This window comes from Vulpes lagopus, chromosome 18 (assembly GCF_018345385.1).
Source record: "Vulpes lagopus strain Blue_001 chromosome 18, ASM1834538v1, whole genome shotgun sequence".
In the NCBI taxonomy this organism is placed as follows: domain Eukaryota; kingdom Metazoa; phylum Chordata; class Mammalia; order Carnivora; family Canidae; genus Vulpes; species Vulpes lagopus.
In genome coordinates, this window is record NC_054841.1 from 11,753,757 (window position 1) to 11,781,720 (window position 27,964).

The 27,964-nt window shown below is 44.8% G+C and overlaps 2 protein-coding genes and 3 non-coding genes across 5 annotated transcripts; 1 reads left to right on the plus strand and 4 right to left on the minus strand.

Moving 5' to 3' along the window:
* On the minus strand, positions 1 to 4,752 carry LOC121477814 (AT-rich interactive domain-containing protein 1B-like). Its single transcript, XM_041732353.1, has 6 exons — positions 4,653 to 4,752; positions 3,511 to 4,343; positions 3,068 to 3,177; positions 1,338 to 1,387; positions 809 to 885; positions 1 to 229 (listed from the first exon to the last, which is right to left on the minus strand). Exons 1-3 carry the CDS (start codon positions 4,750 to 4,752, stop codon positions 3,076 to 3,078), a joined length of 1,035 nt encoding a protein of 344 aa, XP_041588287.1. The 3' UTR covers positions 1 to 229; positions 809 to 885; positions 1,338 to 1,387; positions 3,068 to 3,075.
* Positions 1,027 to 1,120, minus strand: LOC121478496. Its single transcript, XR_005984501.1, has one exon. It is a non-coding gene; the product is annotated as a small nucleolar SNORD12/SNORD106 (small nucleolar RNA).
* On the minus strand, positions 1,460 to 1,550 carry LOC121478495. The gene has a single exon (XR_005984500.1). It is a non-coding gene; the product is annotated as a small nucleolar SNORD12/SNORD106 (small nucleolar RNA).
* Positions 3,252 to 3,342, minus strand: LOC121478494. Its single transcript, XR_005984499.1, has one exon. It is a non-coding gene; the product is annotated as a small nucleolar SNORD12/SNORD106 (small nucleolar RNA).
* On the plus strand, positions 4,150 to 27,901 carry ZNFX1 (zinc finger NFX1-type containing 1). The gene is given in 16 exon segments (XM_041732428.1): positions 4,150 to 4,287; positions 6,143 to 6,257; positions 8,861 to 10,669; positions 13,324 to 13,455; positions 14,991 to 15,139; positions 15,880 to 16,029; positions 17,082 to 17,196; positions 18,246 to 18,496; positions 19,999 to 20,138; positions 21,354 to 21,508; positions 21,864 to 22,009; positions 23,015 to 23,125; positions 23,445 to 23,540; positions 24,423 to 24,456; positions 24,459 to 26,575; positions 26,577 to 27,901. Coding segments are annotated over 15 exon segments (5,754 nt in total). The 5' UTR covers positions 4,150 to 4,287; positions 6,143 to 6,196; the 3' UTR covers positions 26,865 to 27,901.
* Positions 27,902 to 27,964: the final 63 nt, after the last annotated feature.

Genomic DNA, 27,964 nt, shown 5'->3' on the forward strand with positions numbered 1-27,964 from the left:
TTTTTATTTAAAGAATTTTATTTTCTTCAGATAGGAAAGATACAAATTAAAAATTTTACCAAGTTTAACCATAATCCTTAATTCTTCAAAATGGTCAGAGAAATCTAGAGGATTTGATTACAAAAAAGCTTTGGGAGACGGATTCAGCAAGATCACCCTTTCTCAGGTAAGCATACAGTCAATCTTTTCCAAGAAGCCTTGTATTCCAAACTCCAAAGTTGAGAAACTCCTGAAAAAGATTACATTCAGTCTTTAATTCTGATGTATAAGGTTCCTTGTTTGGGATGTGGGAGATCTCCCACTAATTAAGACTTCAGGAACTGGGGAGGGGGAGGGGGATACGATCAAGTACCAAAATAAGGTAAATTCTACAAGCATGCTGCCATGTTAAATCCCAACTGTGGGATGCCTGGGTGGCTCAGGGGTCTTAGGCTCGGGGCGTGATCCCAGTTCCAGGACCAAATCCCACATCCTTGTGTGGAGCCTGCTTCTCCCCCTCTGCCTCTCTCTCATTAACAAAATCTTTTTAAAAAACAAAAACAAACAAAAAAGAATCCCAGCCAAATGTGATCTGAAGCTTATTTCTAAGGCAGAATTAACTGTTCATCTTTACCTCTTTCTTCCAAGACCTAATAGTACCAGTAGGTCAACAATCCTACTCTTCACTCTCCTGTTTTACATACCTATTTGGGAAATGGTTTCCCAGGTTACTCCTGAACAGGTAAACTCAACTCTATGGGGGAGGGTGGTTTAATCATCTTACATCTACAGGGGCTGACTTAGATAATGCCACTTGCAAAAACCTCACCTGTAATGGGACAGACTGAACCAAGCACATCAGGCTGCCATCTATTTACTGCCCTGTGGCTTCACAGGGCTCCAGGCCTGTAGGAAGTGAGCAGATAAAAACCAAGATAAGTGACCTGATTCCTGGGGGAGGGTACCCACAAACCAAGCCCAAATTCCACATAGAAGATAGCCTTAGTGGTAAGCAGAATACAGGGACAGGGATAAAAGTTCTCTGGGGCCAATGCATCAGACAAAACACTGGCTAATGGTTCAGTTAGATCAACAGGGTCGATCTGATGGGGAAAAAAGTTACGTCATCAGTTGCAATGGCCAAATTTGAGTTACAGCAGAGCATAAGCGGTTTAAATCTGTCAGTCCCGTATTTAAAAAATAGGGGCACATGGCTGGCTCAGTTGGAAAAGTACGACTTGATCTTGGGAACATGAATACGAGTCCCACGCTGGATATGGATTACTTTTTAAAAAGGAGTTACAATCTCATCCATTCTCCAGATCCTGTGTCTATTCAGCCACGTGGACATCACTTACCAACTCCTTCCCACTCCTGGTCCACTTGAAGTCTCTTGTCAACATTAAATCTGGGATAAAAAAACAAACATGAGTTCTGAACAGCTAGATGCCCACAAGAGAGGGACAAAGGAGCTGTACAAGCTGGCATATCAGACAGAAACTGGCTTAGAAAAGTTGGATCAACATGGTCGATCTGTCGGGGAAAAAAGTTCAGTCATCATATATGCCAGTAGGAAGCTAATTCTTAGAGCTGAACGAGTGAGATTTGGTTAGTCTGCTTCTATGCCCACCAACTCCATGCTTGAGCCCATCTGTATCCTGTTGTTGGCAGTAACAGTTAAGATAAATTCTTGCCTTCTGAACTTGTATTTGAGGCCAATGTGGCTAGAAGTGTTCTGGGAAAATGGTTGGCTTATGGAGGCAAGTGTCCACAGGATTTTGACCACCTGTCACCATCTGTTTTTGGACCTTACATTTTAACGCAAAATGCCATCACCAAAAACCTGACTTACAGGAACACGCTGGCACAGATAAATCTGTTTTCCCGGTAAGTCCTGCCCTCAAGGGGCCATCATCCCTGGACTGAAATGAATTTCAAGTGCACACAGTTGGAAATTAATCTGAGTGCTTAAGTCAACCTAAAATACAAATTTAGCTTTCCCTTAGAAAAAAAATCCTCAGATGGGGTGCCTGGATGGCTGGGTTGCTAGAGCATGTGACTCTTGATCTCTAGGTTCGGAGTCTTGAGTCCCACATTGTGCAGAGATTAAAAATATACAATGTCCTCACTTGTAGAGGCCACTTTTAGCCAACAGGCTTGAACAATGGGAACCTGAGTAACATAAAAGGGCCTATAGCTACCACTGGGCTAAATGCTAACAAACCCATTAGACCACCCACCTCAAAATCTCCATAATCCGTAGATCACCAGTGAACTATATAAACATTCCCATACATCCTGATCTTCCCCCTTAACTACGGCTCCCCACCACTGCTTCCTCGGTCTCTCCTGCCTGCAGCAACCCTGCAGTGTATTCAAACATCTCGTCTCAAGTGAATTCTTTCACCTACCCTCCTGCGCTGCCATCCTCTACCCTACAAGGTCTCCCATCCACTTGGAAAAATGCTCTGAAGAATAGTTTATCAAAAAATACATCACATACCAGGAAATGGGATCCAAAAAATGTGACTTAAGAACTAACATCTAGGCATGCCCGGGTGGTTCAGCACGTGATCCTGGATTCCCGGTTCGAGTCCCACATCAAGCTCCTTGCATGGAGCCCACTTCTCCCTCTGCGGGGGTCAGTGCTTCTCTCAAGAATAAAATCTTCAAAAAAATTTCACAACTATTTGCTTTAAAGAGATTTTTCCACTTCGGGGAATTATTTTCCTTAAACTAATTTTTCACTAATGTCTAACGGATACTTTTAAATAACTGATAAGAAGTATCCAGGGCAGCCCCAGTGGCCCAGCGGTTTAGCGCTGCCTTCAGCCCCGGGCGTGATCCTGGAGACCCGGGATCGAGTCCCGCATAGGGCTCCCTGCATGGAGCCTGCTTCTCCCTCTGCGTGTCTCTGCCTCATAAATAAAATATTAAAAAAATAAAAATAAGCATCCAGCGCACTTTACTTGTTAAGTACAATTAGCTGCGGTTACACCTTCACCCCTCCCCCTCCAGGTTTGCCTAGCAAACGAAGAGGCTCCCGGAGCACGCGGTTCCTACAATGGGCCAGGTGAGAAATGCTTACGCCGGAGATCAGGAGACCGATGGCTCTAGGGATGTACCGCGGGCTCTCTTGAAGGCCCAGCAGCGACGCCCTCCTCCGAGATCCATTCCGTACCCTGTGATCGCGCAGACCTGCGAACCAACAGAGCAAAGGGCATCAGTCGCCATCTTCCCACGGTCGGAAGAACGTGGCCGGGCCTCTTGAGGCCGGTGCATCAGAACTAACTGGCAAGTGTTCAAAGACCTCAGCATTGCCGATCTGATGGGGAAAAAAGCTCAGTCATCATTTACACCAGCCCAAGGACTCAGGTCCACACCCAGGCACGGATTTTTCCAATTTTAACCGGCCTCCCCGACGCCTTAAGGAGCCTTTTAGAGTAAATGGAGCCACAGCCAAGGGTGACGGCAAAGAAGGAAAAGGCAGTACAGAAACCTCGAAGGAAAACAGCGGTTATCTCCACTCACCGCACAGAGCAGCAAACCCGGGCTCCGGCGCCCGCACAACATCGAACGCAGCAGAAGCCCAGAGAAGACTAGCAGGAAGGCGCCGAGGACGGAAAAGACCGAAAAGGGATCCAGACCGCTCTTATATAACCAGAGGAAGCTCTCGCGTCTGCGCACTGCACCCGAGGCGCTTCCCCTTCCGTCCCGCGGCACGCGGGGCCCTCTGGGAAATGTAGTTTGCAAGCCGCCCAGCCCGAGGCCATCTAATGGTTGCCAAGGCCGCTCTAGCCCCGCCCCCTTCGCCGTACGTCGGGGCCCCCGGGGCTCGTCGGCCTCGCCGCCATGTCGCGCTTCACACGCACCGAGCCGCCCGCCGGGTTGCCCCTTCTCCGGGGCGGGCTGAGGCCTGCGACGGCTTTGGGCGCTGCTAACCCGCCTCCCGCGGTCCCGTCCCCTCAGCCGCGCGCGCCCGAGCCCGCCGGCCCCGCCGCCGGGGGAAGCTGAGGCGGCGCCAACCGGTCGGCCCGCTCCTGCCGGGCCTGAGGGCGGGGCGGCCGGCGGGGCCACAGGGCCCGGCCCCCTCCTCCCCTCCTCCTCCTCCTCCTCCTCCACCTCCTCCTCCTCCTCCTCCTCCCGGCCGCCCGCCCGGCCCGTCGCTCCGCCCAGTGTCTGCAGGGAAAGGAAACTGAAACTACGCGGCTCCGGGCGGGGCCGCGGACCTGCCAGGGCCCGAGCCCGAGCCCGAGCCCCAGTGGCGGCGGCGGCGGCGGCGGCGGCGGGAGGACGCGCCGGAGCCGGGTGAGTGACCCCCGCCGCGCCCCCGCCCCGCGCCGCGCCCGCGCTCGCGCCCGCTTCTGTCGGTCGCGACCCCGGCCCCCGCGCCGCCCGCCGCCCGCCGTCGCCGCCGCCGCCTCTGCTTCTCCCCGTCGCCGTCTTCAGCCCGCGCCGCCCGGTACCCGCCCAGCATCCCCGCCGCCCCCTGGCGCCCCCATCTCCGCGGGTCCCAGGTGCCCCCCTCGGCGCCCTCCTCGCCCGCTCAGCCCGCTCTGCCCTCTGCCCTCACTTTCTGCCCCCGCCGCCGCCTTCCTCTTCCTCAGTCCCCACCTGCCGTTGCCTCCTTCACGCCCAGCCCCAGGAAGCAGCCCCCATCCCTCCTCGCCTGCCATTCCCGCCCCCGCCATGCACCGCACGGCCCCGACTCCCCCGCGACCCCCCGACGTTTCCGTCAGGACCCCCGGGCTCCTGGGTGCCCGTGGCCCCCATCTTCACCACCCCCTAGGGGCTCTGGGGGCGAATCTCCCTCACATCCGCCTCTGGCCTCTCAGCCTCTTCCACCCCCCCCCCGCCTTGGTAATGACCATTCTCCTCTGGTTTGACCTCTTTATTAGCTTGGCCATCACTGATTTTCTTCTTCCTGCCCTTTTAGGCCTTGATTCCCAGAGACCCGCTTTAGTCCGCTGCTTTTTTATTTTCATGGCATTTCCTGTTCTTTCTGCCCCTCCCTTTGCTTTCTTTCTTCCCCGTTTCTTTTATCCCAGAAAATTTCTGAGTTTCTATTTTAGTATTTTTCAACAACAGAAAGAAGGCATTTTTCCCCCCTCCTCAGAATTTTTTTTTTTTTAATAAAAAAGAAAAACAAGCCCTGAAATACTGAATGTGCATTTGAGAGCTGGGTTTGATATGATGAGGGGAGAGATTCACCCAAAATATTCCCAGCAGGAAGGAAAAGGACTCCTTTTTTTTCTGATGAGGATAAAAGCTACTCCTCCTATAATGCCAAATCTATTCACAGTTTCCAAGTATGAATATTTAAAAACTCAGTGAGAGGGACAGTCTCAAAAATCCGTTTCCTGAGGACTCTGAGTCACTCACTGTCCCTAGCCCCAGCTCATACGACTGACGGATGTGTATGAATTGTACTGAGAAGTTCCCTTAAAGGGACTTCCTCTCGCTCTTAAAAGGATGACTGTTAAAAACCCTCAAGGTAGAAAGAGGAGGCAAGAACTGCAGGTTTCTAACTGGTCCTGGGGAAATAGCGTCCTGTAGAGGCTAAACCTCTGGTTAATGAAACATGTGATTTCTTTCTCTTGATTCAGTAGATCAGAGGGCTTAATCAGTTTGGCTGCATTCCAAGGAATGGGATAAGGGGTAACTGCTCACTATTTACAAACCATAGAATACCGAATACCGAATACCGTAAGCTACAGAGTACTGTATAATATAAATGCTGGGTGGGGTGGTGGATACATGGTTTTTGGATAAACAAAAATGTGCTACTTCCTACCCTGGCAGCAATATGTGTCCGCTTTATGGGAGAGGGAAATGAAACCTAGCAACTGATTAACTAACTTGGCTAAAGGCATAAAACCAAACAGTAGTTTTGAATGGGAATTGATGAACTCCCTCTACCTCAGTGAAGTGCAGGGATAAAAGGAAGGGGGAATTTGAAAACACCTAAATTGTGAAATTTAACATTTTATATCATATTGGGCATTCACAGAGTTGAACACCTGTGCCCATGATTACAACTGTGTTTAACTCTTAAATCACTAAGGTATAGAGACAGAAGGGTTGGCTTGATGCCTGTTATATATATATTTTTTTCTGTTAAATGCTGTGTTTCAAGGGCCCTCATCTTTCTCAATCTCTGCAGATTTCCAGGTAACTGAAAGTCACGTGAACGTGGAGGAATTTGGGTAACTCACACATGGAGGACAGAAGACCTTGCGTGGAGGCTAGGCCAAGGAATCCCTATACTAACCACAGAGGTGAGCAAGATTTTCTATGAAATGGGAAAGAAATTGAGTTCTGTATGAGTGAGCAGGCCCACCGGAGATTGACAGCATCTCTCAAGTGAAGAATTACTTACTCCTTAGCCTTGGCATGAATGACTCTGAAAAATAAACAGCGCTCTCCTTTTCCTAAGAGGGCTGATTAATGGGTACAGTTCATTTTAACAAAGATAGTCATGAGATGTTTGAATTGGAAATAACACTGGTTTAGAGCAACACCACCCAATAGACATACGAGCCAAAACTCGAATTTTTAATTTTCGAATAGCATCATTTTTTTTTTTTTTAGCATCATTTTAAAAAGCAAAAAGATACAGGTGAAATCTATTTTTGAAATTTAATACTAATCTAATAAATTTTAATGCCTACTTAAATGACTGTATCCAAGTAATGTTATTTTATTGTAATATTTGAATACCTATATTCTATTATCATAGTACTTTAATAATTCTAGTATTTTTACTTATTCCCCCAAATACTTAAAATTGTTATTTTAAGGTGTTATCAGTATACAGAAATTTTAATGAGATATGTACTCTATTTTTGGTATTAAGTCTTCAAAGTTACATGTGTTGTTTTACACATCTTAATCAGACTAGCTACATCTAAGATTCCTAATACCCATACATGGCTAATGGAAATGTGTGTGATAGCGTGTGTCAAGAACCGGATTCACTAAAGCACAGTTAGTTCCAAAAGCATCACTACTGCTATGATGATTGTTTGTTTGTTGTTTTAGAAACAAAACCAAATGGATTCTTGCTTTTCCCTAAGTGTGCAACATGTATTTTAGTTTAGCTGTGGAATGAACGAGGAAGAACTGTAGAATTTTATTTTATGGGCTGCATCAACGTTGGAAGAATGAGAAACAGTATGATTTTTCCTTTTTTAAAACATTGAGTGTTTCATTCTGATGAAAATATTAGGACTTTCTTCTGTTACTTTGAGAGTTTGGAAAGTAAGAAAATACAAAATTTAGACTTTAGTAATACAGTATTTTTATATTGTGTCAAATGTTCTTTTATGTAGTCACATTAAAATTTTCTCTGCAAAGTGCAACACAAAAAAATGTACAAAAATGGACTTAGCATCTGATGTCATGAAATGATACAATCATTTTGAATATGATGTGCATTCATAACATTTTTAACTTCACATCATTGTGTACAATCATATTTTGTTGTTTTTAAAATCTCAATTCTGCTAAGTTGGGTCAGTTCCATCAATTTTATAGGAAAGGAAACTGAAAAACACTGGGCTTGGGTACGTTGGCCAAATTCACTTAGGAAGTGTGTGGCAGATTAAGGAAGACAAATATAGCTTCATCTATAGGTGATGTTAACTTTCATGTGTGGACTGGGTATATTTTCCTTCCTCCACCAACAACTTCTTATGTGACGGTTAGTAGTATATAATACTGTGTGGGTGAACTTGTGCTTCAGAAGGGAGAAAAACTTAAGTTTCACTTTTGAGTTTCCTAAAATAGAAGTTCAGTTTCATTTCTCAGTTTCTTTTTCAATGTATTGTTTAGCTCAAAAACTTCTTGGTAAAGGAAGCCCCACTGTCCCCTTTGCCATCTGATGCTGGACAAATTTCAAGAAGCATTTCTCTTGTAATATATCCCATTCTTGATGCCTCTGTCCCTGTGACATAATTGTTTAGTGGTAGAACTAGTGACCAATAGGGTATTCCCAATAGAAAAGTATTATTAGTGCTGCTAGCAATAACATTAATGAGAACTTTTTATGTGTCAGGTATTCTACTAAGCATCTTACAAATATTTAATCTTTTTTTTTTTTTTTAAGATTTTATTTATTTATTCATGAGAGACACAGAGAGAGAGAGAAGCAGAGACACCGGCACAGGGAGAAGCAGGGTTCTTGCAGGGAGCCTGACGTGGGACTCCATCTGGGGTTTCCAGGATCATACCCTGGGCTGAAGGCGGCGCTAAACTGCTGAGCCACCCGGGCTGCCCATATTTAATTTTTATACCCACAAAAATACTTAGGCTTAGAGAAATTATGCAACTTGGCCAAGGTTATACAGTGAGGAAGTGTTGAGGACAAGATTTGAACCAGATCTGTTTGGCTTTGGAACTCCTGCTTTGGCTGTTACTTGGTACTGGCAAAAAACGAGAAGCAATGAGCTAATCTTTTTTACCTTCTGAAACAATCCCAGCTTATGAGAACTAAAGCATTTTATTCTCTAGCATGTATTAGGCACTCAACAAATGTTTGTTCTCGTTTTTTTTTTAAGTTTTACTTATTTAAGTAATCTCTATATCCAGTGTGAGATCAAGAGTTGCATGCTTTTCTAACTGAGCCAGCCATGTGCTCCAACAAAAATGTTTATTCATTTTCCCTTTAGCACCCTCTGAAAAAAGCAATGTTTTCATAATATATACAGCAACATATAGTAATCTATTTTACATTTATTACATGACTTAATAGGAAACTTTCTCTCCAAAGAAAATATAAGTTCTTTAGTTGGTTTTGAAAATGAGAGTCTTTCTATTGTTGTCCTGTTAGATCTCCTTGCACCTTCATTTTTGCACTTACCCAGTATTCCATTGTGTTTAGGGTCTGTGGATGGAGAATTACCACCAAGAGCTAGAAATCAGGCCAATAACCCACCAGCCAATGCTCTCAGAGGAGGACCCAACCAGCCTGGAAGGCAGCCTAGAGCTACCAACCGTGCTGTTCCTGTACGGCAAAGAGAAGAGAGGTTTGGGGCTATGGGCAGGAACCCACATCAGGGAAGGAGAAACCATGAGGGTCACACCAGTGATGAACCTAGAGGCCAAAGACGTAGTCAGGAAAATGATGCTAGGCGGAGAAATGGCAACCAGGAGGGAAGGAATCACAGACCACCGTGGTCTGATGAAAACTTCCAGCAGTGGCGGACCCCTCACCAGAAGCCTGCAGAACAGCCACAGCCAGTAAAGAAACTGGGCTACAAATTCCTAGAAAGTCTTCTGCAGAAAGACCCTTCTGAAGTGGTTATCACTCTTGCCACAAGTGTAGGGCTGAAAGAGCTCCTGTCTCATTCTTTTATGAAATCCAACTTCCTTGAGCTCATCTGCCAGGTTCTTCGGAAGGCTTGCAGTTCCAAAATGGACCGCCAGAGTGTTCTCCATGTCCTGGGCATATTGAAGAACTCCAAATTCCTCAAAGTCTGCCTGCCGAATTATGTGGTAGGGATGATCACTGAACCCATCCCTGATATTCGAAACCAATATCCAGAACACATTAGCAACATCATCTCCCTCCTTCAGGATCTTGTAAGTGTCTTCCCCGCCAGCTCTGTGCAGGAAACTTCCATGCTCATTTCCCTCCTGCCAGCTTCTCTTAATGCTTTGAGAGCCTCTGGGGTTGACATAGAAGAAGAGACAGAGAAGAACCTGGAAAAGGTGCAGACCATCATCGAGCATTTGCAGGAAAAGAGGCGAGAGGGCACTTTAAGAGTGGACACCTACACTTTAGTGCAGCCTGAGACGGAAGACCATGTAGAGAGCTACAGGACCATGCCCATTTACCCTACTTACAATGAAGTGCACTTGGATGAAAGGCCATTCCTTCGTCCCAACATCATTACTGGAAAATACGACAGCACTGCTGTCTATCTGGATACCCACTTCCGACTCTTGCGAGAAGATTTTGTTAGACCCCTACGAGAAGGCATTTTGGAACTTCTCCAAAGCTTTGAAGACCAAGGCCTGAGAAAGAGAAAGTTTGATGACATCCGAATCTACTTTGATACCAGGATTATCACACCTGTGTGTTCATCATCAGGCATTGTCTACAAGGTACAGTTTGATACAAAACCACTAAAGTTTGTTCGCTGGCAGAATTCCAAGAGATTGCTCTATGGATCTTTGGTGTGCATGTCCAAGGACAACTTTGAAACATTTCTTTTTGCCACTGTGTCTAACCGAGAGCAGGAAGATCTCTGCAGAGGAATTGTCCAGCTCTCTTTCAATGAGCAGAGCCAACAGCTGCTCGCAGAGGTCCAGCCCTCTGACTCTTTCCTCATGGTGGAGACAACTGCATACTTTGAGGCTTATAGGCATGTCTTGGAAGGACTCCAGGAGGTCCAGGAGGAAGATGTCCCCTTCCAGAGGAACATCGTGGATTGTGACTCTTATGTGAAGGAGCCAAGGTACTTGCTAATGGGGGGCAGATATGATTTTACTCCTTTAATAAAGAGTCCCTCGGCCACTGGGGAATCCCTGAGGAGTGCTGAGAGCTTGAGACATTCCAGAGTGAACGTCTTAGACCCCAGCCAGTGGCCCTCAAAAGAAGCCTTGAAGCTGGATGACTCTCAGATGGAAGCCTTGCAGTTTGCTCTCACAAGGGAACTGGCTATTATTCAAGGACCTCCGGGAACAGGTAAGAGAATTTTTCAGAGCGTATGACATCTGCCCTATGAGATAGGCAAGGGAGGCTTGACTTTAGATTTCTAGAGTATCTTGATTAGAGATATTCTCCTGAAATGGGCATTAAACTTACCTATAAAGTAGCTGTTCATGGTGATTTTCTAGTGGGCATCCATTGGTATGCATAGTAATCAAAATCACGAGGTTAGAGAAAACTGCTAAGGGGTCAGACTTAAGAAGGTGCGTAACCTTTGCTTCATCAAAGGTGATCTTAAATTTTATTTGATTTTTATATTACTTTATTCTTTTTAAAGATTCTATTTACTTATTTATTGAGAGAGAGCAAGCAAGCAAGCAAGCTGATTTCATGCCAAGCACAGAGCCCAACACAGGGCTCAGTCCCACAATCCTGAGATGAGGACCCAGGCTGAAACCAAGAGTCGAATGCCCAATAACTGAGCCACCCAGGAGCCCCTTAATTTTATATTACTTTAAATTAAATAATATCAAATACATAATAGGGCTATATGCCAAGTAGTATTTTGTATGCTTTCCATGTATTAGCTCTTTGCATCCTCAAACAACTCTGAAGTGTAGATAGTTCCATTTTACAGATGAAAAACTAAGGCAAAGAATATGTTGACATTCATACAATGGTAAGTGACAGACCTAGGACTTGAACTCAGACAGTCTGGCTCTAAAGTCCTGGGTCTCCTATCTACCACACTCTACATCTCTTGGCTCCATCTCAGGGTCCTGAGATCGTGACCTGAGCCGAAACCGGGAGGCAGCTGTTTGACTGAGCCACCCAGGCGCCTGTGGAAGGTTCTTTCTGATAAAAAACACCTGTATAATGGAAAAACATACATAATTAAAGGAATGCTTTCAAGGCTTAAAAAAAATAGAGAGGATATATCTAAAAAACAAAAAGAAGAGGATGTACCAGTTTATACTCCCACCAAGCGTGAACTAGCGTTCCCATTTCCTTTTATCCTTTCGAATATTGTATGTTACCAGTATTTTTTGCTGATTAGTTTTTGCTCATCTTCAAAGTTAAAAATTTTGGCCATTAGTTTTTATGGTTTTGGTTTGTTTATTTTAAGATGTTTATTTAGAGCGAGAGGGAGAGAGAGCAAGCACAGCTGAGGGTGGGAGGGGCAGAGGAAGAGGGACAGAGAAAATCCTCAAGCAAGACTGCCTGTTGAGTGTGGAGCCAAACTTGGGGCCCAATGGGGCCCAGTTGTAGGACCCTGAGATCATGACCTGAGCTGAAATCAAGAACCAGCTGCTCAATCAACTGAGCCACACCGGTGCCCCTGTTTTTTATGTTTTAATAAATAATGGTTCAAAAAAATTTTTTTTAAGATATTATTTATCTGAGAGAGAGCATGCAAGCATGGGGCGGGGGAGCAGACTCCCCACTGAGCAAAGAGCTTGACATTGGGTTTGATCCTATGACTCCAGGATCTTGACTTGAGCTGCAGGCAGACACTTAATTGCCACCCAGGCACCCTGGTTCAAAATTTTTAAAGTTTCCCTCTTCCCGCCATTTCACTCAGTTCTCTTCCCTAAAGCAAACAGTTTTGTTTTCTTGTTTATCCTTCCAAAGATATTCTATGACTGTTCAAGCAAATGCGTGAATTGAATATACTTATTACTGTTTACTATTTTCTTTTTATTTTTTTAAAGTTTTTATTATTTTTCATGAGAGACACAGAGAGAGGCATAGGCAGAGAGAGAAGCAGGCTCCCTGTGGGCAGCCTGATGAGGGATTCAATCCCAGGACCCCAGCATCACGACCTGAGCCTAAAGGCAGACGCTCGACCACTGAGCCACCCAGGTGCCCCTACTAACGAGCCCATAACTCTAACTTCAATGTTGATTTATGTGAGTTTTCCCCTTCTATCACAAAGGCAAGTAAGTCTACTGTGGTATATAGAAAGCATTTCTAAATAATTTGTTGCATGAGAGTACTGGCTAAAAAATACTGTACAGTTGTGAAAAAATATAGCTGTGAAAAAAGAGAAGGGAGGGAGCATTCTTTGTATGTAATGATAGAGAACTATCTCTAAAGGTATTTTAAGTGAAAAAAGTAACATGTAGGATAGTGAAGATAGTCTACTGCAACCATTTGCATCTAAAAAGTGGGGGGATGCCTGAGTGACTCAGTCAGGTGTCTGCCTTCTGCTCAGGTCATGATCCCAGGGTCCTGGGATTGAGCACACACACACACACACACACACACACACACACACACCCCACCAAGTCAGGCTCCTTACTCAGTGGAGGATCTGGTTTTCTTTCTTTGTTCCTCCCCCCACTCATGCTCTTTCTCTACCTCAAATTTAAAGAATCTTTTTTTTAAAAAAGGAAGAAATCTAGAGAAATATATTCTTATTTGTTTGCATTTGCATAGAATGACTAACTCTGGAAAGTGATATAAGAAACTGGTAATATCTGTTCCTTCCAAGAGAGGAAGTAGGTGGCTGAGGGCAGAAGACCAAGGGCGCTTTTCAGAATTTACCCATTTGTGCTTCTTGGATTTTAAACTATCCTCAGTATTTGACTTTATTATTATTTTTTAAATAATAATTTGTTCTAAGTAGTTGATTATTCCTTCTAGGAAATCTGATTTTTTTTTAACTCTCATTTTTCCTTGTTTTCTAGGCAAAACCTACGTGGGTCTAAAAATTGTTCAGGCACTTCTAACCAATGAGCCTGTCTGGCAAATTAGCGTTCAGAAATTCCCCATCTTGGTTGTGTGTTATACTAATCATGCTTTGGACCAGTTTCTGGAAGGTAATTCTAGACAAAATTATTCTCCCATCAAAACATTTATAGTTTAACTATCAGCAACACAATAGCTCTTTATTGTCTTTTTTTTTTTTTTTTATTGTCTTTGAACTAAGTCTAAGTCCATAGTCTTTTCCATGACCTGCAAGGCTGCGTGTGGTCTGCTCCAGCCTAACTCTAAACTGTATCTCCTACCTCTTCCTTTGTCCTCCCTAACTCCAGCAACACTGTCTTCAGTTCCTCCAGCTTCTCTCTTGGACCATGCTGTTTCCCCCTCCCTAGAAGATACTTTTTTCTCTCCCTCTCTCTCCATCTTGACCTCATCTAACCTGGTTGGCTCCAACTCCTTCTTCAGGTGTCACCTTAATTCTCTCTTCAGGTAAATTTTCCCAATTGCCCCCAGATAAGGTTAAGTCTCCTTTTCTATTTTTTTCTTCAGAAACTTAATTAATATCTAACAATTTGTTATATGTATTTCAGTCCTAGGCTCTTGACACTAAAAGTTGGTCACGTTTTGTGCTATATATTCACAGATTCTGGCACTTACTGAGCACTCAAAAAAATATTAATTGCATTAATGAATGAATAAGTATATATTTTTCATTTTGCTTGGAATATTATTTCCCATTCTGTATTTTCCTTTAATGTAGATTAAATCTTTTTTATTCTTGCAATCTCAGTTTAAATATTAGGTCTTCAAGAATTAGATCCCTACCCCATGCAAACTAGGTAAGGTCTCCTGTTACATACTTTGAGCATCATGGGCTTATCATCCTTACTGTACTTATTGCTATTACAATAAATTGTTTAATGTGTATCTTCTCTGCCAGGCTATGAGACATGAGAACAAATTAGGAACTAAGTCTGTATTTTACCTGCTCTTTTTTTTTTTAATATTTTATTTATTTATTCATGAGAGACATAGAGGGAGAGAGAGAGGCAGAGACACAGGGAGAGTGAGAAGCAGGCTCCATGCAGGGAGCCCGACGTGAGATGCGATCCTGGGACTCCAGGATCATACCCTGGGCCAAAGGCAAGCACTCAACCACTGAGCCACCCAGGTGTCCCTTACCTGCTCTATCTTAACAACCTACCATATGCCTGGTACATAGTGACCAATCAGCATATACCTGTAGAGTGAATGATAGAACATTTACTAAGTGTTTACCTTGTGCCAGGACTTGCCTGGGAGCTATACAGATGCTCTCTGATTTATCCAGATCATAGCCCTAAAAGGAAAGTATTTCTGTATTCAAATCACAGGTGAAGAACTGAAGCTCCAGTTAAATAACTTGTTGCAGTTTATATAGCAATAGTGGTGAAGTCAAGATTTGGGTGCCCAGTTGTCTGATTCCAAACCCTGTGTTCTTAAGCACCACACTACTGTTGCACAGGGCATTTCATCTCTAGGGTAGATTCCTGTAAGCACCAGTGTGTTCTCTAAGGGAGCATCTGATACAGCATTCCAAACATGTAGAGCTCCCACCTGAGAGAGTCTAGCATAGCTCTTCTTACCTGCTATGCTCTGCCTTGCTCCACAGGCATATACAAGTGTCAGAAGACTAGCATCGTGCGGGTAGGTGGAAGGAGCAACAGTGAAATCCTGAAGCAGTTCACCCTGAGGGAGCTGAGGAATAAACGAGAGTTCCGCCGCAGCCTCCCCATGCACCTCCGGAGAGCCTACATGAGTGTGAGTCCTGGCGTGGGGTAGCTGAGATAGCTCCAGGTGGAAATACGCTGGAGAGTAATGGCCCTCTGGGTACACAGTCCAGGGGCCATAGGGAGAAGCACTCCACAGAGTGGTGAAGGACTCAGCTTCCTTCCAACAGTCCACTCTGCTGGGCCCATGTGCTGACCTTTGTCCCCTCATAATTCAGAAGGAGAAAGGACAGAAAGGGCATACCACCTTTCCCAGTCTTCTAGCTGGGCAGCAGTGTTCCCAGACAAAAGTCAGTTATTATCACCAAGGAAAACCAAGGAAAAGAGAGGTCTCTGCAACAATATCCTTGGCCTGTTTTTCTGTTGGATTAATTGTTTTCTTATTAGTCAGTAGGAGTCTTTTTTTTTTTTTCCTTTAAAGATTTATTTATTCATGGGAGACACAGAGAGAAAGAGAAGCAGAGACACAGGCTGAGGGAGAAGCAAGCTCCATGCAGGGAGCCCGATGTGGGACTTGATCCCGGGTCTCCAGGGTCATGCTCTGGGCCAAAGGCAGCACTAAACCACTGAGTTACCCAGGGATCCCCTTAGATATTTTAGATAATAATCCTATGGTTTTGAGACCACAGTAATGTGCTTGGAAATTGGTTTGTTGACTAGTTTGTTATCTCTTCTTGCTGTTCCTGTGTCTTAGTTTTGTTTTCTTTCATGGCAGGAATTGAGGTTAGGGGATGATGGTACTTCAATTTTCTTTCCCTCTGTTCTTGGCAGATTGTGACACAAATGAAAGAGTCAGAGCAAGAGCTGCATGAAGGGGCCCAGACCCTGGAGTGCACTATGCGTGGTGTACTACGGGAACAGCACCTGGAGAAATATATATCCCCCCAGCATTGGAAAAGCTTGATGAATGGACCTGTACAAGTAAGGGTCATCCTGGGGGCTCTAAGCATCTCTCTTACCTTAGTACTTGGAGGGAGTCTCCAGCAGAAGCAATAATCCAAAGCAATAGCTGTTTTGATAATCTGATGCTACCATAATGTGAGAAGTACCTTTTCATGAGGAGAGGTGGCTTAGTATACTAGTTAGGAGCAAGACTGGAGCTAGCTTGCTGGATATGAATTCTGGTTTTGCTGTAGGGCAGGTTACTTAATTCTTCTTGTACCTCCTGCCACTTTTATATAGAGTGGGGATGATAATAACATTAAGTTGAACCATATGAAATTGCTAATATTTATAAATTTGACTTGCAAAAATGGCAGTTTATTACAGATCAGTGTAATCCTTACGGGATTGTTATTTAGATAAATAAGCAAGTTAATATTTGTTAACTACTTAATTAGTGTGCTTTAAGTGATTCTTAGTAAAATCATAACAAGGCAACCTAGCACTATATAGAGAGCCTTGAAGTCAGCAGACCTAAGTCTTAGACTGACTGTGTGCCTTGGCCACTATGATCCTTAGGTCTCTCAATAGTCAAACGGGGTAATAATAATGCCTGCTTTCAAAGGATATTCTAAGAAGTAACATGATTTCTCTAAAGTGGCTGGCCAGGAACCCAGCAAAATGGTAGCTCTTATCAATGAGTTGGTGATTTCTAGGGTTACAAACCCAGAATCCTGAAGGGGTCAATCATGATTTGTAAATGAATAAAGCAGGCTAGATGTGAGACACTTGAAGGTAGAGAGAGCACTTGGCAGACCAGAAAAAGAAGTGGTAAGCAACCCACTTCCAGTCATTTGTTGCCATTTTCGAATGTAGGCTTGTTGCTGCCATAGATCTTGATTTTATTGTGAGAGGAAGTTTTTATTTTTTTTTAATTCTATGCGAGTCATATTTAATGATCCAGTTGCCCAAGGGTTGCCAACTTACAGCCTCTAAATTTTTAGAGAACTACTTTTAATCCTTCATGGAAACCTTTCCTTTACACTGGTTATCATAGAACTCTTGTGACTGATAATTTATTCCTTCCTCAGGATAGTGAATGGATTTGCTTCCAGGGCTGGAAGCATTCCATGATGCTGGAGTGGCTGGGTCTGGGTGTCAGTTCATTCACCCAAAATGTTGCACCAGCAGGACCTGAAAATACAAGTAAGAGTGCATGTCTACCTCAAATCACATCTTAAGGTGCAATATGGTAAAAACCAGAGAGTAAAACTTAAAAGTAATACTTAGAATATATAAAGAACTATAATCAATCAGAGAGAGACAAGTAATAGTTTGATAGGAAAATAGATAAAAGACATTTTACAAGGACATCACAAAATAAATTCTAATGGTCACTAAACATGAAGAAGGCTCACTAGAAATGAGAGGAGCTAAAACCACAATGAGATATTATACACTATATTGGCAAAAATTTGCAAGTTTGCTATAACGCCACACTTAGAATGTGGAGCAGTAGGAACCATGCTAGTGGTTAATTGGCACAACCACTTTATAATAATAGAAAAACAGAACTCATGTTCATCAACACGTGTACAATGGATGAGTCATTTACCCTCCATTCAGATCATAAGATACTGTACAACAGTAAAAAGGAATGAATCACAGTGTATATGGCAACATATGAATCTCAAAAACAGGCTGAATGAAAAAGCAAGCTGTAGGAAAACGTATACAATATTACTCTGTTTGTAGAGAGCTCAAAAAAAAAACTAGACGATGTGTTATTTAGAGATGTTATACATTATATATATGTTATATACCACATATACATTATATATGTGGTAAAGTTCTCTTAAAGGCAGAGGAAGAACGAACAATATAAAACTTACGCTAGACGAGTCCATAAGGTCTTCAAGAAATGCGTGATTTTCTCCTTAAATTGGATGGGAGGTACCTAGATGTTCTTTTTATGAATTTTTATTATCTCTTAAATTGCTTATTTGTATACTCTCTTTTATGTATTTAACATTAAGAAAGACCTTTCTTACACAGGGATATATTTATATGGCATTTAAAAAACAATGAAAAAGTATTTAAGTCTCCCTCCCCTAACTCCCATTTCTCCCAATTTCCCTCATAAAATAACCATTTAAACCCATTGAGACCATCTTCATGCGTGTGAGCTCTTGTAAAAGTGCCATCTTGCTTTGGTTTCAAGAGTTTCACTGCTGTCCTGCCTGCTTTCTTCCTAGCCCAGGCAGAAGTGGAGGAGGAGGAAGAAGAAGGGGAAGAGGAGGGTGCACTGATTGAGATCCCAGAGGAGGCTGACCTAATTCAAGCAGACCGGGTGATTGAGGAGGAAGAGGTGGTGAGGCCCCGGCGGCGGAAGAAGGAAGAGAATGGGGCAGTCCACGAGTTGGCTAAAGTGCTTCTGGCCATGAGGCTAGACAACTATGGCCCCGGGACAACAGCTGGGCAGGAGCAAACCACAGGAGAGTGGGAGGTAAACTCACTTGCTCATGGCCTCTGGAAGCCCTGACAGAATGGGAAATGAGAGTTCAGTTACTACTGCCAGGTGGGTGGGGGCTGAGCTCTTCTGAAACAGGCCTGAGAACATCTGTTCTGACTAGAACTGCAGCCCCTTGTTGTCACCCACTTCCCGTACAGCAGCATGTTCAGCTTGTCTGCACAGTTAACTTATTTTACCCATTTTACAACCTGTGGTATAAGATGGGTCCAGTTCCCAAGAATATAAAAATTATGGCCCTTCAGAGGGGACCTAGCAAGAAATTCCAACTTAAAGAAACAGGAAGCAGGTAACCAAATGCTTTTCTTGAACTTTTAGAAAAATGCACCACATGTGGATTAGATCAGACACTTCATGATCTCAATGCTTAGTACTATCATGGATATTATCTTCTCAAATACAAATGAGCTTTATGAACAGTGCATTAAAACTTGAGAGAATTCAAATAAAACAGAACGAAGCAAGCTGTATAGGCTGAGTGGAATACTCATCCTTCATTCACCCTGGAATCTGATGTTTCTCTTAAAGCCAGAAAAGTATGGACACCCAGAGTTTCTCTCTTTTCATTCCTTTGGTAGAAGCAATTGATCCTCAGAATCTGCCATGCATTGCTATGACAGTAGAGGACTGGATACTCAACATTTTCTGACCTCCACTGATGATTTAAGGGACTTTTAAAGGCAACTTTGGATGCAATTTTCACTGGTCTGCTAGCTTTGAACTGATCTTCTAGTCCAGTTCAGCATCACTGTACATGATGGATAGAATCTGATCCCACTGTGTGGAATTATGGATTAAGTATTTATCTGCCACATGGCCGTAGGAGGAATTGATTTGTTTGATTTTTAAAGTTGGCAGAGGTCCCTAATATTGTGACATTGATCTTCCACGCCAATCCTCCTAAAGGCTCATGGCTTCAGGCTTAGTAACAGAGCCAGAGGAGAGCACTTCCTTCTAAATGGTGCCTTTCACCAATTTGTTGAAGGTACTATGATGACGTGAAGACCAGTTTTAGCAGGCCTTGTACGGCATTCAGCAAGAAAGACACATTTACTACTTTCATGACCTATGCTTTAGGAATGAGAAATAGAATGTGGTCAAAAGATGTTGAGTGGTAACTGATGTCAGCAGTATTACAGATGCTTTCCATGTATGTATTCCTTCAGTTCAGCAACCCTGTGAACATGTACCCTTGTTGTTATTTTATTGAAGGGGATGCTGAGGCATGCAGAGGTTGAATAACTTACTCAAGGTCCCACAACTTAATAAGAGGTTGATGGGGCTTTGAACCCAGGCAGACTGGTCCAGGGCCCTCATTTAGCCATTCTGCAGTGGAGTATATGTGAGGAGAGTGTGATACATTCAAAGAAATTCTTCCAAGGTGGCAGCTCCTTTTTTAATGTGTTCTGGCCATCTTGGTCTTAGAACTGGGCCCGCCTCTGTCGGATGGTAACCCTGGCTGGTATTGATGTCCACAGACCCAGCGTAACCAGAAAAAGAAAATGAAGAAGAAAGTAAAGGTTGAACTTCGCAAACTGAACACCATGACTGAGGCCGAGGCCAGTGAAATCCAAGATGTTTGGCAGCTGGACCTGAATTCTCGCTGGCAGCTGTATAGGTATTATGCGCACTCCCCACTCTTGCCCCCCCAACCAGCCCATGTAATTTCCCCAAGGGATTCCTTTTTTGTTCTGAAACATAACCCCAGTCATTCCATCTCAACCTTCAACAATGTTAACTGATGATTGGTTGCATACCCCCACTGAGCTGATTGCTAGGAGTGCAGTCTTCAGATGAAACAAACACTAGGCTCTACCCTTACTGAGCTTAAAGTCTGTCCAGGGAGATAGATTAATTAATGGCACAAATAAAAAGTTACAAATGGATATAAACACAAAGGAGCAAGGGGTGCTAAGAATATTAACATGGGATCTGAGCTGGTCTGAGGTATCCCGGAAAGTGACATTGGAGGCAAGATCTGAAGGATTAGTAGACATGAGCAAGACCAGCAGGGAATGGGGAGCAGATGAAATTGTGGGGACCACATGCATAAAGACTTGACTTGGGAAGGAGTATGGCTGTTTGAGAAATGGAAAGGAGGCAGCCAAGCATGCCTATGGCTCAGAGAGAGAAATGGAAAGTCATAGTGGTGGGCAGGGGCCTGACTGCAGAGTCTTACGGGGCAAAGCTTAGGAGCCTGAATTATCAAAAGCCACTTTTTGAAGTGTATTGAAAAGCTTTTGAAATGTTTTACAGCAGAGTAGTGACCTGATGTTTTACTTGTAATATAAGACTCTGGAGAATTAGGGGAGAGGACTCAGGTAGGGATGGGGCCGGGAGAATTTGTGAGAAATTCTTGAAGCTTTTTTTTTTTTTTTTTTTTTTAAGATTTTATTTATTCATGAGAGACACAGAGGCAGAGACATAGGCAGAAGGAGAAGCAGGCTTCTTGCAGGGAGCCCGATGTGGGACTCAATCTTGGGATTCCAGGATCATGCCCTGGGCCAAAGGCAGACACTCAACCACTGAGCCACCCAGGCCTCCCATTCTTGAAGCTTTTGAAGTCCCTTGCTCTCTTCTCAATAATTATTAACCTCTCATTCTTTATCCTACTCCGTTCCTTAGTTCTTGGCCACCTATGTGTATGTCTCTGCACATCTTTTTGTTGGGCATTTTGGACTCTTGGGTCTCTGTAAACCTAAGTCTCTCCTTCCTCTCTGTGGTCCGTGCACTCCTCAGGGGTCTAGGTTCCACTTCATGAACACTGAAGGGGGTTCCTCCGCCTTCTTAAAGAGCATACATGTTCTTCTATCTGGTTCTTCACTTTCTCCAGGCTGTGGCTACAGATGTATCAGGCTGACACCCGCCGAAAAATCCTCAATTATGAGCGCCAGTACCGCACATCAGCAGAGAGAATGGCTGAGCTGAGGCTCCAGGAAGACCTGCACATCCTGAAAGATGCCCAGGTTGTAGGAATGACAACGACGGGTAAGAAAGCATGGGGAAATTTACCTGTTCCAGCTGTTCACCACTGGTTCCAAGCTCCTGTCACATCATCTAGGACTGGTAAAGAGGAGCTTCGTTAATAGGCTAGGGAGAAAAGGCCATGAAAAGCTACTGAAAGCAAGCTGTGTTTAGGGAACTGATGATGAAATATACCCACTTGTTCCTGCTGCATTCAGAACCCCAGCAGTGGCCAACAAGTGTGTCATGTTCTGGAGACCACTCAGCAGCACTTGCTCTCTCATTCAATGGTGGTCACAGCCTTGGGTGAATGTGGGGGCTCAGTTGTCACAGGGCCCAGTGTGTCAACTCAGGGAGCCTCTTTTTTTCTTGACTCCAGGGGCTGCCAAATACCGTCAGATCCTGCAGAAGGTGGAGCCTCGGATTGTCATTGTAGAAGAGGCTGCTGAAGTCCTGGAGGCCCACACCATTGCCACACTGAGCAAAGCTTGCCAGCACCTCATTCTGATTGGGGACCATCAGCAGGTAGGGCAGGAGCCCTTAGAAGATGAAGAGAGATGGCTGAGGGGTGCGCTTGGACAGAAGATCCTGGCCTCTCTACTTCATCCATCCTTAAGCTTATTAGTGGTTTTCTGTGATTCTTCTTTCTTCACCTTCTACATTCAACCTAAGAGCAAGTGTTCTTGGATTTGGGGTATATTTCAGAGGAAGTGTCATTCGTTCAATCTGTTCCTCGACTACTTTTATAATCTACAATGGTCTTTTAAGTGAACTGTTTGAGTAGTTGCTCCCTGTTTCTGTACTTCCGTTTTTGCTGTCCTCTCATCCCAATTTCTTTATAAAGGAGCCAGTGAATTTAAATTTAAAAAGCAGATATGTCACTCTGCAGCTTAAGACCCTCCAGTGATTTCCCATTTTCCTAATATAAAAATCAAGCTTATTTATTTATTTATTCATTCATTCATTCATTCATTCATGAAAGACACACAGAGAGAGGCAGAGACACAGGCAGAGGGAGAAGCAGGCTCCATGCAGGGAGCCCAACACGGGACTCGATCCTTGGTCTCCAGGATTACACCCTGGGCTGAAGGCGGCGACAAACCACTAAGCCACCGAGGCTGCCCTAAAAATCAAGCTTCTTAAAGTGGCCTACAAAGGCAAATATTCTTAGGTCCAGCCTGTTTCTCTGACTTCTGTCACCATCTCATTTGCTCACTCTGTTCGCAGCCCCTACTCTCCTTCTGCTCCCTCTCATGGCCTACTTTTCAAATGATAGGCATCATCCTCCATGCTGGCATCAACTCAGATGTCACTCTTCAGCCTTTATTTAAGGAGCTCCTACCCCTGGGCACTCTGTCACATCACCTTTAATTCTTGCCTTCATGACCCTTGTGGCCCTTTATCCTTAGCCTGACAGTACTTAGAACAGTGCCTGGCACATACAAGACACTTAAAAAACATCTGATGGGTGGGTGGATGGATGGATAAAATATGTCAATAGAGAGTTCTCACACATGTTTCTTTTCTCAGCTGCGCCCCAGTGCCAACGTGTATGATCTAGCCAAGAATTTCAACCTTGAGGTATCCCTCTTTGAACGGCTGGTGAAAGTAAACATTCCCTTTGTCCGTCTGAATTACCAGGTAAGAAGCGGAACCTCTCTTATTACCTACCAAATGTCCAGGAGAAGTCTCCTGGGAGCTTGCCAACTGCCAGCAAGAAAGGTCTCATAAAAATAAAACTGGTTTAGTAATGCAGTGACTGCCAGACTTCTTTTCTGTTTTAAAATACCACAAGATCAGCCTGTGTTGAGTTTGTGTTGGACGAAGGAGCTGTTTACATTCTGCTCTTTCCTCCCTGTTCTTTTCACAATACCTCCAGATTTTTCACCAGCAACCTAGTCTCTAGAAATGGTCCGTTTATTCTCTGCTCATGTTTCTAATGACAAATATGTCGTTTCAGCACCGCATGCGCCCTGAAATTGCCCGTCTCTTGACCCCGTATATTTACCAGGATCTGGAGAATCATCCCTCTGTTCTCAAATATGAAAAGATAAAGGTACGTCTTCCTTACCCTATCTTTCTGTGATGCAATCAACAACCTAGGAGGTTGTATTTCCTTAGGATGAAAAAGGGTTTTCAGAAGGGACTAGAGTCAGCTTTTTTTAAAGCTGGTTATTAAGGGGAAAAATAATATAGAAGTTGAGAGATAGAGACATGGAATGGTTTGATTTTGTTGTTGTTTCATTTATTCATGAGAGACACAGAGAGAGAGACAGAGACACAGGCAGAGGGAGAAGCAGGCTCCATGTAGGAAGCCCGATGCAGGACTCGATCCCAGGAGTCCAGGATCACGCCTTGGGCCAAAGGCAGGCACTTAACTGCTGAGCCACCCAGGGATCCCCTGGAATGGTTTTTTGTTTGTTTGTTTGTTTGTTTTCCCCCCTGGAATGGTTTTTGAAGCCCATCTCTACCACTTAGTAGTAGCTTTGTAACTTTTTAGCAAGTTATATACCAATTCTGAGTGTCAGGGTCTTCTGTACAGTGAGAATAATGGGTGCTGCCTCATTATTGTTTTGAGGAAGATAATGTGTGTCAAGTGGTCAGCACAGTTGAGTGCTTATAAGTTAGCTGCTCCCTTAACATCTCATCATAGCTGCTGCCTATTTCCTGGACTATAATAGTTGGATTGTGGAGGTTATTTTAATATTTATATCAAACAAATCTATTAAAAACTAAAACAAATTCTTTATCCATTTCCCTACTTGTCATGGTCCCAAAAGAAAGGACGTGGTGACTGACTCTAAATTTAAAGTGTTGTACAAAGTATACAAAAAGCCTTGCAAGGTATCTCCCTGGAGTAGAGTCCGTGGTCAATACATGTGAAGATAGAAAAAAATCGCATGAGTGAACCTAATGTTATCACTTTTTTCTTTTCTAGGGAGTCTCTTCCAACCTTTTCTTTGTAGAACACAACTTCCTGAACAGGAAATCCAAGAAGGCAAAAGCCACCAGAACCAGCATGAGGCTCGCTTTGTGGTAGAGCTGTGCAAGTACTTCCTGTGCCAGGAGTACCTGCCCTCCCAGATCACCATCCTCACCACCTATACCGGGCAGCTCTTCTGCCTGCGCAAACTCATGCCAGCCAAGACGTTTGCTGGGGTCAAGGTCCATGTGGTTGACAAATACCAAGGAGAAGAGAATGACATTGTTCTTCTCTCATTAGTGCGGAGCAACCAGGAAGGCAAGGTGGGTTTTCTCCAGATATCCAACCGCATCTGTGTGGCCTTGTCCCGTGCCAAGAAGGGGATGTACTGCATTGGAAACATGCAGATGCTGGCCAAGGTGCCCTTGTGGAGCAAGATCATCCATACCCTTCGAGAGAACAATCAAATAGGTCACACACTCCAGCTGTGCTGCCAGAACCATCCTGATACCCACACCTTAGTATCCAAAGCTTCTGATTTCCAAAAAGTGCCCGAAGGAGGCTGCAGCCTACCCTGTGAGTTCCGATTGGGCTGTGGACACGTCTGCACCCGTGCCTGCCACCCCTATGATTCCTCACACAAGGAGTTCCAGTGCATGAAACCATGCCAGAAGGTCATCTGCCAAGATGGGCACCGGTGCCCTCTTGTTTGCTTCCAGGAGTGTCAGCCTTGTCAGGTGAAGGTGCGCAAAATCATTGTTCGGTGCGGCCACGAACAAATGGTTCCGTGTTCCATGCCTGAGTCAGATTTTTGCTGCCAAGAGCCTTGCCCCAAGGTTCTGAAATGCGGGCACAGGTGCAGCCACCCCTGTGGGGAAGACTGTGTGCGGTTGTGTTCAGAAATGGTCACCGTGAAACTCAAGTGTGGGCACAGCCAGCAGGTGAAGTGTGGTAATGTGGAAGACCTCATGTATGACCTGCCAGTCAAGTGCACCACCAAGTGTGGTACCATCTTGGACTGCGGGCATCCTTGTCCTGGCACCTGCCACAGCTGCTTCGAAGGGCGCTTCCATGAGCGTTGTCAGCAGCCCTGCAAGCGCCTGCTCATCTGCTCACACAAGTGCCAGGAGCCATGCATTCGTGAGTGCCCACCCTGCCAGCGGACCTGCCAGAACCGCTGTGTTCACAGCCAGTGCAAGAAAAAGTGTGGGGAACTCTGTAGCCCCTGCGTGGAACCCTGTGTCTGGCGCTGCCAGCACTACCAGTGCACCAAACTCTGCTCTGAACCCTGCGACCGACCCCCATGCTATGTGCCTTGTACTAAGCTGCTGGCTTGTGGCCACCCCTGCATCGGTTTGTGTGGGGAACCATGTCCCAAGAAGTGCCGTGTCTGCCACCAGGAAGAAGTCACCCAAATATTATTTGGCTTTGAGGATGAGCCTGATGCCCGCTTTGTGCAGCTAGAAGACTGCAGCCACATCTTTGAAGTGCAAGCCCTGGATCGCTACATGAATGAGCAGAAGGATGATGAAGTTGCCATCAAGTTGAAGGTGTGCCCTATCTGCCAGGTACCCATCCGTAAAAACCTGCGGTATGGAACCAGCATCAAACAGCGGCTGGAAGAGATTGAAATTGTCAAGGAAAAGATTCAGGGCTCCGCAGGGGAAATAGCAACCAGCCAGGAACGGCTTAAGGTCTTGCTGGAGAGCAAGAGCCTCCTCCACCAGCTGCTTCCTGAAGACTTTCTGATGTTGAAGGAGAAGCTGGCCCAGAAAAATCTGTCCGTGAGGGACCTGGGCCTTGTTGAGAATTATATCAGCTTCTATGACTACTTGGCTGGCCTGTGGAATTCTCTGAAAAAGGTGCATGTATTAGAGCAGGAGAGACTGGGGACTCGACTAGAACAGGTCCATGAATGGCTTACCAAGAAGCGTTTGAGCTTTACCAGCCAGGAATTGGATGACTTCCAAAGTGAAATCCAGAGGCTCACATACTTGGTAAACCTCCTGTCCCGTTGTAAGATAGCAGAGGGGAAGATGAGCAGTAGCACAGCAGAGGAGGTCTACAGTGTCCGGAAGATCCTTGAGAGAACATGTAAGTTCACCCGGGAGGATGAACAACTTGTGCAGAAAAAGATGGAAGCTCTGAAAACCACCCTTCCCTGCTCCTGGCCTGGGCATCTCAGAGGAAGAAAGAGTGCAGATAGTCAGTGCTATGGGTTTTCCTCGTGGCCACTGGTTCAAGTGCCCCAATGGCCACATATATGTGATTAGTGATTGTGGGGGAGCCATGCAGAGAGGAACATGTCCCGACTGTAAGGAGGTGATTGGGGGCATCAATCATACTCTGGAAAGGAGCAATCAGCTTGCTTCTGAGATGGATGGAGCCCAACACGCTGCCTGGTCAGATACAGCCAACAACCTGCTGAACTTTGAGGAGCTCCAGAGGATGATGTAGGAAGACCGCACACCGCTACCTTGTGTCTAGCCAGCTCCCGGCTGGGGCTGGCTCCCTTGTGAGGGAACCCGAGTTTGGTTTTTATTATCGTCCTTTAGTTTTAGCACCTATTTAAGGATCCACTGTAAGGGATTGCCCACATTTGTTTATAGATTTCCCCTGCGCTAGATTAAGCACTTTATCTCCAGAACTGAGAGCAAAGTTAACAGATTTCTTCTCTTTTTCTCCTGCAAGTTAGTGGACAGGCTCCCTGGAGCATGTTTGGGGCTTCCACCTTGGGTTACCACTGGTATCTCCGGGTCCTGACTCAGTCAGGTGTGTTTTTCTGCAGTGCTTCGGGGGCACAGATGCATTCTAATTGCCAGGCCCTAACTTGTAGACTAATTCTAATAAACAGAGGCCCAGAGGAGTTATGAATTGCTTATCCTTTCAAGGAGCACAAAAGTCCCTCCCACCCTCCTCCATGGGCCCCCTCACTTCCCGAGACGGAGGCATGTGATAAAGACAAAAGACTTCAGTGACTAACCCTGACCCAGGTACATAATCACTGAGTGGGAAAAGTATGACTATCCACAGCTGGGGGCTTAGGCAGCAGGCCCAGGCTAACAAAGGAGTGATTCCCCCATATCCTCTCCTATGACCAGCACTTTGGGATGGTGGAGGTTTGTCTGCAGGAGTTCAGTAGTAGTGCTGGTTCCCTAGAACCCTGAATGGAACTAAACTTAGATTTGGTACCAGCAGCACCTATCCAAAATGTGACCCTTTGTCCCAGCACTATTACAGCTTTTGCCTGGGCAGGGTTAGCATGCCAGCAGCTTCTGCAGGCCCCAGACCGAAGCCAGAAGCCAGCCCCCGGGCCTGCTGCCTGCATACATTTTTCCCTCAGTCCAGTGTTCCTAGAACAGACACTTAGGCATCTCAGGTCTTTCTACCGTTGGTGAGAAAAATGTCCTTTTCCTATGTATGCATTTCCTTTTTTGTCTTTACTATGCACTTTAGCCTATAAAGCCAATTAATAAAAACGATGATTGAGGAAATCAGTGGTGCACGTTTGTCATCAGCTGTTAGAAGCAGCTCTGGCGGTTTGAGATAGGATGAGA